Consider the following 14,181-nt stretch of genomic DNA (forward strand, 5'->3'; position numbering starts at 1 on the left):
AGCATCACCTGTCAGGCTCAATGTGGGAACAGCAGCTCCACCGGGAACATGTCCCAACTTCCACCAGCCACTCCCGGCCTTTTCATTCACCCACCCACTCCCACACTCAGCGGGCCACTCTCAATGGCACATCTGCACCATTCAACCCATCATTCATTTACCCACAACAGCCTGCCTGGCTTTCAGAGGCTAGACTGAACGTGACCGTACTTCATTTGGTTAGTCGGGGTGAGGCTGGAGGGGTCTGCTTTATTTTAACGCAGACCTGTTGAAACCTGACGGACGAGGCTTCGTGTGTAAAGTTATGTTTTGCGAAAGAGTGCAAAGACGGTGATTACAACTGCTATTGTCTGAGGCTCTCTTCAGTGATCCTGACACACAGAGACACACAAGCAAAGACAAAAGCAAACGAGCGTGGGTGCACACAGGCCGCTGACGATGACTTCATGCCAATCTGATAGCAAGACTATTACTCAACCTGCACGGCAGCTGAACCAAATCCCACTTAAATGAGGGCGCAGCTCACCGCTTTAAAAGCAGCTACGATCGCAATTATCGACGTCAGCAACCTCTAGTTTCTGCTCTCTCTTCATACACAGACCTCGCTGTAAACAGCTTTCACTGGAACTACTTTCTACCGAAATATGGGGACTGTTTCTGCAAAGAGGAGTCGACTGCTGACATACATTTCAACAGCTAATAGATGGATTGCTATAAAGTAAAGGTACAAGTTTTTTCTATCTGTAATGATATAATTATTTAGTCTGTCATGTCCTGAGGTGTGTCTGCATATCTCTGGAATTCTCTCGCCTCAGGACGTTGTGCAGAAACTGACAGCATGCTATACTTGATAAAGCCGCCTGCTGGAGCAGATAGCCTGATCACTGCAGCCCGATTGGCTTTAAGTCAATCAGTCTGCAGTCAAGTCAGACTGGAGGGATTTTCTTTCCTGTGGCTGCCTGACAGTAACTTGCTGCGACTATTAGAAGAGTTTGAACTTCTGTTGTTTCTTAAGTTGTGGGTTGTGAAAATGCTACTCATAGGCTCCATGTACAATTACAACCCTTCCAACCCCTTTTAAATTAGGCTTTGGCTTTAAGATACAAGCGAGGCTACATTCTTAGCTCCTGAAAAATCATCATTTTAAAGATTGCACTGTATGTAAATCGTCAATACTGGCATTCATACAAAGCAGTGAAAGGTTTCTTTGTCTTAAAAGAAATGCACATAATATCAAGACCTCAACTCTAAATAATAACCAGGACCCCCAAAGTCACTGCCAGGCTTTCCTGCAGTATCTTATCATGGATACGCCTCCTCCTACACCTCAGCTGAAGAACCTCTGCAAATATCAGAAGATATTATTTCATTTTCATGATATACATTCTAAGGAAGAGTTTGACCTTTTGAGAAATATGCTGTCTTTTTTTTCCCCAAAAATGTTTTTCTGAGACATTTCAATTCCTTTATTAAATAGCAACAATGGAAAAATGACAAGAAACAGTGGCAAGGCAGATTCCAACCAAGGACATTGCAGTTCATAGTCTGCATTTTAAGATGGGAGGGCATTATTTATTCACTGTCTTTCCAAGTGTCATGTGAGAAGCTCGTACACTAAATATGTAGCTGGAGCCAGTGCTGGTTAGCTTATCCTTGGCTCTGTCCAAAGCTCACAAATTCCACCAACCAGCACCTCTAAGGCTCATTAATTAAAACATTAATGAAAGCATGTAGTGTTTTTTTCAGTTATGTGCAGGACTATTTATGGGTCAGGAGCAGTGACTTCCTAGAGTCTCCATTTGTTGCATAAGATGCTAAAATGCTAAGCTAAGCTAACTGGCTGCTGGCTACAGCTTTACATTTTGCATACAGACATGACAGTGGTATCAGGATGTGTGTGAATCAGCTCAGCAGGAGATTTATTTAGTGAAAAAAGGGATTTATTATCAATAATCTTGAATGCTGAAAATAAAAGCTGAGAAACATAATAATTTGTGCAGAGCTTCATCGGCTTCCTTTTGCAAAGTATTTGTAAGTGTTTTAAAAATGTTATTTACAGTATGGATAAGGCTTTAAACTGCCATCAATTTGGAAAACACTATTTTATGTAATTTCTGAAATCTCTCTGTGCAACACCCCTTACGCTGCTGCTGTCATGCACCGAGGCTACCAATTAGTCTGAGGCAAAGCTTCCTCAGAAACTCACAAACAAAAGCCGAAATTGTTTTCTTTAGAAACTTAAAATAACTCTTCAAAGGGTGGATCACAACTGCAGAACCCAGAGAGAAAAGGTAATAAGTAACATGCTGCTTTTTGTGTGTGTGAGAGACCAAATGAGGAGGAAAGAAAATGGGACAGATGTGAATTTAAATACTGAAAACTTTCTAGGAATGAAAATTTAATTCTAAAAACACACTTCCAAGATGAAAAATCTGCACATTTAAACAGCCTTTTCTGATAGATGATCCTTAATTAGATTCAATTTGATTGATTACAGTCTAGTTAACGGGTTTAAATAGACGAGATCACTGACGCAGATCTGGTTTGCTCAATTGCTCCCATCCTCCCAGATGGCCTTGTGTCCAACTACGACTCCTGATGTCTGTAATCTCATCTGTGTCTGATTGCTGTGACACCATGTAAGCAGCCTCAGATTGAATCAGGCCCATTTGGACAATCAATTTCCTGTCGCGAGCCTTTCACTAAATCTGCTGGGTGGAGTCGTGTGAAGTCAGCAAAAAAGAAAAAGCGACACGAAGACGGATGAAATACGGCTCCGTCCACCTCTGTCAGAGCAGAGGAATAGGAGCAGATCACTTCCAATGTTGATGTTGGCCAATATTCTTAAACGGGATCACATTTATTCAGGCTGACTGCGCAAAAGAAACAGGCTGATTTCACTTTGTCAATGATGCAACACCCAATCCATCTTATCCTGCTTCTATCGTAAAAAGCCCTTTGCTTTGATGGACTGACGCATTCCTACCTGAGAATGAAACTGAACTCAATTAAAACTGTCACACTAATGACAAAGACGCTGCATGACTCATTTCTAATGATTTCACTAGCAAACAACATAAATGATAAAAGAACCACTTAAACAGGACTCATCAATGGACGCTTCGTATTGTGAGAATGTGCAAGTCCTGTGCTCGATGACTCAGAGACCGCATCTTATTAAAAGGAACCATTAAAACATTGCTCAAAGGTACATTGAGATACCAAATATATACCAAATAATACCAGATATTAGACTCAAAATAAGTCACAAGTAGTATTGGAAAAAGGCCAGAAACTTGTTTCTTGGGCTGCAGAAAGGAGCAGCGAGAGCGGAAAACCTGGCCACTGATATCCCACTGAACCCCGTCCAGATCAACGATATGACCACAGAGCATTTGAGAACACTGTGTACAGCTGTCTGCAGGGATAAATGCACACTGTACTGAGCTTCCTGAGAGAGGAAAGCGAGAACGCTCCAGAGAAAGGCCAACTGAGAAGGAGATGGGGATAATCCAGCGAACAGATGTTTGGGAGCGCATCGAAGAGCATTCGCTGGCCAGAGGATACGGATTATAGGGATGGAAGTACTAACAGGAACATGGAGGGCCTGAGGTGGGCTTCGTGATTAGCCAACACACACCTAGGATAGCTAGCCAGCGCAGGGCTGCCTGAGGTAAAGGCAGTGGCTATTGTTAAGCCACATGCATTGAAAGAAACACTGGGATTGAAAGTAGTCTACAGAAAGAGAGCTTTGATCAACGTTCTACCGGCGCTCTGAATCAAAGGGAAGCTTCTTCAATCCAACAGCCACGTTAAAACTTAGCATCTGCAGAGCATGAATGAGAGCTGATGTGACCACTCACCTATCCCTCGTGCACAGACCAGCATTGTTAAGGGCTTGCAGTAAACCAGCGTGTCCTCTGCAGAGACCAGTCCTGATAGCAGAGAGCTTTTGGATGTCTCATTGTGATTTAAAGAGCAAGGACACACTGAGTCGTGGGCAAACGTCTCCTATTCCCCTGCTGCTGGGAGAGCTGACTGCTAACACGTTCTGACAGGCACTGCAGAGGTTAGCACCGCACATACATGCACACACAAACATGCACAAACTAATACATAGAGCAGTGCTGCCCTCATTGAAGTGGGAATAAACGCAGCTTCCCTACAATACACACATGCCTAAAGCGAAGGTGCTGTAACGCATGCCTTCTTTGCCAGCCCCGTCACGGTTTCTATTTGGTCTGTCAGGTTCAGTGGGTTACCCCGCAGAGGCCCCGGTACTGTTACTGTATGTTAAGTGTGTCTATATGCACAGGCTACATGGGATTTAAAGCTTTAAAGTGAGTAGCTGTCTCCATTCCCTGGGTCTGTGTTGCTGGATAAGGGTGTTGGGCAGTTTCTCAAGCCCTTACACACTCACATGCTTGACGATACACAGCCTTTGAACACACACTTTTAAAACCAGAGGGTCGAGGTACTACCTGGAGCCATCTATCAGCCACAGGAGACAGGTCTTGTCCCTGAGGGCCTGGTTAAGAGCGGGGGGGCGGGGGGCGGGGGGCATCTGGATGGGAACCATCTGGTGAAGGGTACTAATGCAGGAGGCAGGCAGGTCTGCTGGCCACGCCACCAGAACAAAGGCAGGCTGTAATCTGGCCCTCGTGGCCCTGCAGCCCTCAGTCTGTCTGCTCCCAGATGCAGCACCACACACCTGGGGTCAGTCTCAAATCCTCAGACGGCCTTCAGGAGGATTGGAGGCAGGGATGTATGCCTCTCTTACAAGGATCACCTTTATTCATGTCTGACGCTGGAAGAACTAATAGGAAAAACCAGGACTGGTTTCTCCAGCATTCACTGGACGTCAGCTCGCAAAACACTCGCAACTGCAGCCAATGCGTTCATCAACAGCCGTGTGACCTTCCAAAATGTCCTTGAATTAGACGAGACCTTAAATCATTTGTTGAATGTTTATAGCAAAACAAAAATGGAGGTAAATAATGTCTGTTTCCCCTCCAGATCGTGAGGTTTCTGGATAAAGTTAACATTTTTCTGTTCAGATTTATGAGTCTGTGCAGAAGGCTGCCCCGCTTACATCAGAAACAAGGATGAAGTAAATGTCTATATTTCCTGACTCATCTTCTCAGCAGACTTTCTTTATCGTTGATGCTCCAACATGACGTCAGTTATCTTTATTTTCACCACCACAGACAGCCTGATAATGTCCGAATTGTTTGAAGACCTGAGGAGAAGCAGCTGGTGAACCTCAGACTGATTCTACAATAACTTAATACACTTCCCCCACTTCCATGCTGTCCTTAGATTACCCGTTTGATGCCGGATCTCTAGTTAATAAAAAGGTGATTCGGGTGATGTGACACAAACCTCCAACCTTGTCTCCTGCAGGTTGAGCTTAACTGTCAGAAGTACCTGCAAAACCTGTTACAAACCTCACTGTCTCACACATCTGTAAGCAAACACTCTGCAGGACCAGTAAAATGTCTGACTTGATGTGACTAAGGTGTCCAAGATCAGGCAGTTTTAAAGATTAAAAAAAAGCAAGCAAATTCAAACTCATTGCTCACTTGTTCAGACTTGTTCAGAAGACAGAAATATTAAGAAAAGCTAAATGCACTTCTAAAACAGATGGGAACTGTTAATTTCAGCAAACGTTACTCAAACTTGACTAAAACGCATATTTCTTGGAGGCTATTTTCAGTGGCAGATTAATCCACATCGGTGCACTAGTGAGTATTTACAGCAGCAGGACAGCTTATGTGGAGTGGCTCTTGGACAATAATGGAGCTGTATGACAGAGAGGACTAAACTACAGTGACTTCAGCTTTGGGTACAAAGACAATTTGGTCTTTTTCTAGGATCTGTTGACGATGTGAAAAATACATAAAGTTGATGTAAGAAACAATAAATAAACCTCTCAGCACAAACATTTCCTGTAAGTCAGTCGGTCAAATTTCACCCGTATATTTAGGTGTCTGAAACTCAATAGGATGCAATGTTGAGGCTGGGCACAAAAAAAGAAGCATCTAAGATCACCTGACAGCACAACAACGGTCAGACTACGAGACACAAACCACAGAAGCCAAGTCCTTCCCATCAGCCTGCCAGCTGTCTTCCCGTCAGCGCTATCCTGCTGTACAGTCATATCTCTGCTGTCGCCTGGCACTGAACGTAGCTCAGATTACACATGACTGCAGTTACTGGCCATCTGCGGTGCATTATTAGAGGCTTTTTCATGACAAGAAATGATTCCAGCGGGCGATCAGACTATAGAGAGAAAGAAAAATAGTGTTCGATGATACAGCCTGACTGTCTCCGCTTGCTATGGGGCTGCACTGCCAGGTCTCTGGAGGAGCGTCACATGGCGGTCCAGTGGCTATAAAGGCTACACTGTAGCCAAAAGGTCACAAGACTGATCCCTGCGGAGGCCGACGTGTCTATCAAGAGCTGAGGGTCGACAGTCAAGACAATGAAGCTGTATGTGGTCAGTCAAAGTGAGTCAGCGCACTGCTTTAATGAAGGCAGACTGTTGTGTTGTTCCTTTAAAGACACACACACACACACACACACACACACACACAGACACACACACACACACACACACACACACACACACACACACACACACACACACACACACACACACACACACTGTCTCACTCACTCACTCACTCACTCACTCACTCACTCACTCACTCACACGATTGTGTCCTTGAAATGAGAAGGCCTTCATAAAGTGGCAGCGGTTCTTTATAAATGCAGGTAAATGAGGGGATGTGTAAGAGTGCTTGCGCCAGGATACAAATGCTCTTAAAAGTCATTGGCATTATGGGCAAAATCAATTCATTAATCAATTTGCTGATTGATAGAAAATTCATCAGCAACGGTAGTGACTGATGATCATTTTTCATTTTCAAGCAAAAAAACTGAATGCTGTAGTTTTAGCGTCTAAGTTGCTATTTGCTGCTAGAAAAATGTAGATCTTCGGCCTGTTCATGCTCATCAAAATGTCATGATAGACTGATGATGTCTGATGGAATGAACAGCGTTGCAGTGTTTTGCATTCGATCAGTCGTTTCTCCTTCATCTGGGCCACATGATCCTGTGATGATATGCATCAGAATATGATGCTACTTGAAGTCAATACAGACCTGAACGCTCATACGTGTTACCTTTCATCACATTTTTAACTGAATTGTCACATGTTGTGAAAGATGCTCATGCAGCCGGAGGCAGCTGAGCTGTGGTGCAGCCCAGAGAGACAAAGCTCCTTATACAAATCTGTGCATTTACACAGCCAACAACAAACAATTAGAGAAAGACTGGGAGCTTAAAACCAAAACTAACAGCATAAATTCAGGGTTTATTAGCCAATATGGATGTCATATGTTGTGTTACTTCCATCAAATCAGACTTAAAGATCTTCAGTGGTGCAGCATGCGTCTCGGCTCCTGTCAGTGTGTTTGGAGCTGCCTGCTTGTCAGTTTTCTGCTCTGAGCTTGTTTTGTGAGCGATGCTGTGAATATGAACATACTTGCTCGGGCCTCTTGGTGTGTATGAGGGAGAGTCCTCCGCACTGGCTCAACCAACGACTAAAATAGCCTTCGCCTGCAATGCTGTTGACCTTGCACTTCACCGTAACATGATGTGAAGCGCCGGGGCTGATGGCCACTCAGCTCAGCTGGATCCGGCGCAGAGAGACAAACAGCAAGGGAGAGGTCGAGGGATGCAGAGGTGAAGAAGTGGCAGGAAAAAAATAGCTATATCCTTTTTTTAACCATCACATTCACTAAAAGCTTACTTTTTTATTTCCCCTGAGCAGAAAGAAGCTTTCACTGTTTAGAGTTAAAACTGCGGAAAATAATCCCCCTTTGGATTTTGCCTTAAAGCCCACCCCATGGTGCTATTTAAAATCAGCTTATCGCGTTTAAATTTTGTCAATCAAATATGGAAGGCACAAGACTTCAAATAATTGATTCTGAATATTTATAAAGAACAAGGTTTAAAACCTCATATTTCACTCCCCTGCAGGTTCCCATCCCTCCCTCCATTCATGCAGTTTGTCAGTAATCTTCTTAAGTGAATCCAAAAAGAATGACTTATCTGAGTCTACAGGCACTTACACAAGTGTTCTCAAATCGAGGTCCAACCACAGCATTTCTTGCCAGCGAGGCATAGTTCATCCTAAGAATCACTTTTCTTTTTTATTCCAGACTACAGAAGCAAATAAGGGTCATTAATATTTTGAGCTTGTGAAATGGTGTTTACAATCAATTCATATCACCTTCTGTGTGCTCGTATCTGAATGTGTGTTTGTAAAAAGGGTTGTGAATGTGTAATACAGTTTTGCTGCTGTAGAAATATTTGTGCACATGTGAAGAGGTTTTGTGCACACAGGTATAATTTGCACATGTACAATGTGGATGTAGAATATTTTGTGAGTTTCAGGAAGGTCTTTCAACTTTTTTTTGCTAGTTGCTTAATTGATGAGACATTCATCTCTAAAATATACATAAAATGCCCAGATTGTGGATGAATCACAGATTACAGTCAAAGAGTCAATATAATGGCTAAATTATACTGTAATTACACCACAGTGACTAAAAAAGCACTTCCACATTTTGGGGGGTAGGCGTGCAGATGAAGGATCAGAAATAGAGCTTAAAGCTGGAGGAAGACAAAGGGGAGAAGAAGCTGCTGAACAGGGAACGAACAAATTGACTAGAATTTTCATTCTTCTTCAAGATTGGCATGTATTTGAAATCCATCTAATAAGGTCTAGCCGACCTCATATTTTCAGCCTGACTCTGCCTCAGGCGAACACTCAAACTCTCACAAAGCAGCAGCGGCAGCATCTGACCGAGGCAAATGGTTCTGTAATTGGCATTACAACTTGTGGAAACCAAAGAATTCGGCTGGTTCAACTCTGCAGCCTTGTTTCTTGGCCAGCGGTGAAATTTTTACCCCAGAGAGCTGCTTCTTAAAAGAAACACGTCGGGCCGCGGGGCATTCACAGCGGCCCATAACGTCCGTGCATCCAGCTGTTGGTCATGGGATGCAAACAGTGCATTAAGGTGGACAGCATGTTCAGCTGTCAGGGAGTGCTGGAAGAGCAACAGCACTCAGGAAAACAGTTAATATTAGATGTTTACGGTGTGTGTGCAGTTGGTGAGAACAAGAGTCACAAGAGTTCATACAGTGTGACGGAGTCACTTTGGCATGTGGGGATTCATTTTTTCCTATTATCCGATTATCCCATCTATAAAAGCAGCTTTTTAAAGACACATGGCAAAAAAATACAAATTGTAGTTTCATGATTCTTGTTACAGAAAATCCAATTACTTTTGCTTCCTTTCAAAATAGTGATATAATTATATGCTACAAACAAATTCTGTGTTACATAAAATAATTCCAATGAATATTGCAGAAACTTCCACTAAAACTTCCATTTTATTCATTTTTTGTCAAAGTTAGATCAGAAGATCAATCCCACTATCATGTCTGTACGCTGGATATGAAGCTAACGCCATGAAGATTTGAAGAGGGGGAAACAGCTAGCCTGACTGTCTAAAGCTAACACCTCTAAAATTCACTAATCATCATGTTGTTTGTTTAATCTGTATGAAAATGGAGGAGTAAAAAAGACAATTTTATGTTTTATGTGGTTATTTCTTAGATGGGAGTAGCTGCAAGGTTAGCTACAGGCACTCAAGCAACTGTTTAGCTTAGCATAAAGGAAAAAGGGGAAATGGCTAGCCTGACTCTGTCCGACGCTAACAACATCTGCCTACCAGCACCTCTAAAATTCACTAATTATCATGTTTATTTACAAAAATTGAAGAGTACAAATCCCAATTGGATGTTATTTCTTGGCTTGGAATAGCTGCCAGGTTAGCAACAGACACTCCAGGAAGTTAACTCTTCCATAACTGCCTGTAAAACAGCAAATTGGCATTATTGTGTGGTGTGTTTACACTTTGGTTTTTGTACATGTGAAACAAACAAGATACAACTTGTCAAACTGAGAGCTTTAGAGGTGTCGGTAGGTGGATTTTGTTATCTTCAAACAGAACCAGGCTTTCCAGTCTTTATGGTTTTGGTTTTAACCTGATGTTTAGTGTACAGACTTAAGAGTACTCTCAAGTGCATTTTCAAAATGTCAAAGTGTTTCTTTACAACTTGCGATAGTCAGGAAAGACAGATAATGCATTTAAAAATTTGACTATGTTGTAACGTAAACAAAATCAATTATTTTTTTCTTTCATCAAGAGCACCGTCCCCATGATGTCATATATCCTACATCTGGAAAACAAACAAGAAACTGGAAACCAAAGGTGGACTTTGCTGTGCACCTTGTTTGTCACACTTCGGTGAGACAGGTGATTGATAGGGAAGTGCTAACATGGGACACAGTCATGCTTCCACACAAAGCACACAAGCCACCGCACAGTATCCAGTTCCTCAGAGAGTAACGTGCCTCTATCTGTGTTATCATCAAAACAAGCCTCTCCCTGCGCTGTCGCCTCTGGCATCAGAGCTCTGACAGGTATTCAGTCACCACTGTCAAATCATCAGCTGCACAGAAGTGCAACTCTGCCCACCTGGCAGTGAGGTTCAACCACAGTAACGTGGTAGAGCTACACAGCCAAGACACCACTCATTTTAATCACATGTAATATACCTCTTGTTTGTTATTCTGCAAGAGATTCTTAGGATGTATGAAGCAGTAGTCACATGAAAACTGTGTGCCTGTAAGGCTTCTGCAGGAAATCTTACAAAAAAATTCCATAGAGGCCAGACACCATTTATTCTTCACGCAAGAAAAGTGTAAACACGAAAGCAGCTGCAGCTACAAGATTCTTCCCCGGAAGCAGCAAAGAGATCCAAAAGGTGATCCAGAATTTCCAGATGACGAACTGTATATCCAACTGACCAAACGACTGTCTGGTTTTACTGTACAGATCTCCACATGGGACGCACACGGTGTCAACATGCACAGCTGTGTGCTGACACGACATCCCCATACGTCCTGACAGGAAGCCGCATGCTGTGGAACAAAATGGCTGCCAGAAAACAGCAAACTATTGGGAGGTGCAGAGGTCACTGAGTCATATTTCTAAGGCTGGAGAAGAACATGTTGTCCTTGAACAGACCTTTTCAAAACATGAAATTCCCAATGAAATTCCATAATCCATAAAACTTTATTGATTCATAATCCAGGACGGATTAGAGCACATTCCATTAGGATTTTTTTCATCCATCAATGCAGAGATTGGACAGAAACAGTTTCTGGGTCAAACAACATATATGTAAGAGTCATATGTGGTAAGGCCGGGCCTAAATATAGGTTTCCCTGCATGTTGGGGCATTCCAGTTTCAGAGGGACATTTCTATAATCCATTTCATGCCTCGTCTCATGAGCTGACATTCCAACGCCAGAGAAATAACCTGCTGACTTCTCTTCAGATTTCATCAGGCTTTTGTCACTTCCTTTCTACGGCCGTCTAATTCACAACATATGAGTCTCATTCATCTTGGCTTGAGCTGACTGCTACAATAAGTGCAGCTAGACCATGTTAGCATGGCTTAAAAAACACAGCAGCACAGGACACGTATAGCAGAATATTTGAGTCTTACATTATGGAGTCCCCATGACTGTAGCACGACAACAAGTCATGGTCTCAAGGTCACACATTTCTTGATCTTCACTATCTGCTGGGTCTTGCTATGAAACATCTTTCATTTTATAGATCTACACTTGATATGGTCAGAAAATCTACAAGCTCCTCTGAAGGTCATCTCAGACTTGTCAGTCAGTTGTCTCAGACTGAACTTGTACTCTACTACTCAGGAGCTAAATCAGGAAAAGTTCTACACATTCCTGTTTGCCTTTTTGGGGGAAGGAACTCCGGACCACAAACTTAAGTTAAACACAAGTTCCTCTAGATGAAACTGCAGGTTTGTTCCAGGCCAAGTTCCTGAGTTCATGAAAAGGTTCATGGGTTTTTGAGACAGTTCTTGAAGTGAAAAAGGCTCTTTAGAGTCAGGTGGTCTTACAGTCATACCAGGCAGTCATGCGCAATGCACTCATAGCACAAACACATACAACAACACTGAAAGGTTCATCAATCATCAATGCAGATCTGAACCACCTCCAAAATCAAACAGTCTGTTCTATACTAAGAACCAAATTGTTCATAAGAATTGGAGCTATTTTGCTGACAAACTGACATTTCATCAATACTTCTAGTGTTGTCGAGAGAGTTTCTTACCTCCAGTACAGGCCCCGCTCCCAGGATGATCTGCTCCACCCCACTAGCGAACCCCTTCTGGCTGAGTGCAGTCAGGTGATGTATGAGGAAGTTGGTGCTCTGGGTCTTCCCAGACCCGCTCTCACCAGAAATGACTATGCACTGGTTCTTCCGTCGCTGCAGCATCGCGTGATACGCCACATCTGCCACAGCATAAATGTGGGGCTCCAGCTTCCCCAGCGTGTGGTTGTCGTACAATTTGACATATTTGGGATTGTAGATTGGCAGGAACTGGAAGGGGTTAATCACAATAAGAATACTCCCGATGTAAGTGTAGATCTTCTCCTGGCGGAAACGTGCACGAAGGCTTTCCAAAATGGCGCGCTCTGTTAGCTCCGGGAGAGCGCAGAGGTCGGACGGAGGGTCGCTCCCTGCGGGCTGGGGGAGGAAGCCCCGTTCCACCATGCGCCGACGCTCCTCAGTCACCCGCAGCCACATCTGCAGGCTGCCGCCATAGTGAATAGATCCATCCAGGTTCTTCTCCCGCAGGAGGAAGCGGTAGTCATCGCCACTACCCAGGCCGCTGCGGTTCTCCAGGGCGCTCCGCGGCCACAGCATCATCCGCTGAACAGGGCAGTCGCCGGGGTTCAGGATCCATTCCTCCCCGCCGAACTCCTTCACCTCTGCCAACACGTAGCATTTGGTACGGTCCAGGTGCAACCGTTCGATGAGGCACTCGATGGCTTCGGCAGCTGTGGTGTTCTTGCGGGCACTGACGGGGCAGTAGATGGTGCCCTCAGCCAGGGCGCCTGGGTAGACTCGCAGGGTGAACTCCTGGTCCTCCAGGCGCCGCCGCATGCTGCCACTAGCGGTGGCCATGTTGGCGCTGCTGGCGTAGCTGCAGCCGCCATCTTGTAAGCTCATGGTGGCGCAGCAGGTCCCATCAGCACACCGTTCTCTGGGCCCGGAGGACTGACTCAGGACATCCCAACTAGAGGAGGAGAGAGAGGAGATGGAGGGGGTTAAACATGGCAGCAAAGAAACAGAACAACGAGGTTTCAAAGGAGAAATTAGGTTCTCAGACATGATGTCCTCACAGCCTCGGGCATTTCCAGTACATTGAGTCACAACAGGGTCAGTAGAGTCATGGCGATTTCATCTGTCTCATGACAGGGAAGGCCGACTCAATAGGCTTTCTGTTTTGGATCGTAAAGGGAACTACTATCACAAACGCCACAAAAGAACAGCATGAGAAGAGTCAAAGAGACAGACAAGAACTGATAGCTATTCAAACCAATGAGGAACAGTAGCTGCTTCATGAATTTAAAGGCTACTGGCCAGCTTATCAGAGCCACATACCCTGTGTGTGTGTGTGTGTGCGTGTGTGTGTGTGTGTGTGTGTGTGTGTGTGCGCGCGCGTGCGTGTGTGCGTGTGTGTACTCATGTGATAATCCAAAGGCTCTAGCCGTGTGCCAAGATTAACAGCTGCCACCTTCCACACAAAAGTGGCTGTAATGAGAGCACAATGGTGTAATTCACCACTTCCCTGTTGATAGTGAACACAGCACTTCATTCTGTGTCTGCACACACACACACACGCACACGCACACACACACACACACACACACACACACACATGGCCCAGTTTCACAGACTACAAAGTGACAAATGTGATGTTGAAAAAAAAAAGATTAACTGTAAATTACTGTTGAATATGTTGATTATGAGACAGAGATGAAGCCAATGAAACCCTCTTTTCAAGTGACTACTTACAATTATTTACTGCTAACTATAAGCTACTGATGCAAAGCAATGCTATGTGTGTTCAAAAATGCATGTTTATCTCTCTGAACTGCATTATCAGTTGCTTTCACCTTAAATGACCATATAAAATACTGCCAAACCAGACTGAAAT

At 44.0% G+C, this 14,181-nt stretch overlaps 1 protein-coding gene across 2 annotated transcripts in view; it reads right to left on the reverse strand.

The window, feature by feature from the left end:
* The window catches only part of LOC139337295 (unconventional myosin-IXAa-like), a 128,801-nt gene that overhangs the window by 83,064 nt on the left and 31,556 nt on the right, over positions 1-14,181 (reverse strand). For both annotated transcript variants that reach the window (XM_070971822.1, XM_070971824.1), the window contains exon 2: positions 12,288-13,257. In XM_070971822.1, the coding sequence (XP_070827923.1) occupies positions 12,288-13,190 (903 nt within the window). In that variant the 5' untranslated portion in view covers positions 13,191-13,257. The remainder of the gene's footprint in view (positions 1-12,287; positions 13,258-14,181) is intronic.

This window comes from Chaetodon trifascialis, chromosome 10 (assembly GCF_039877785.1).
Source record: "Chaetodon trifascialis isolate fChaTrf1 chromosome 10, fChaTrf1.hap1, whole genome shotgun sequence".
Classification (NCBI taxonomy): domain Eukaryota; kingdom Metazoa; phylum Chordata; class Actinopteri; order Chaetodontiformes; family Chaetodontidae; genus Chaetodon; species Chaetodon trifascialis.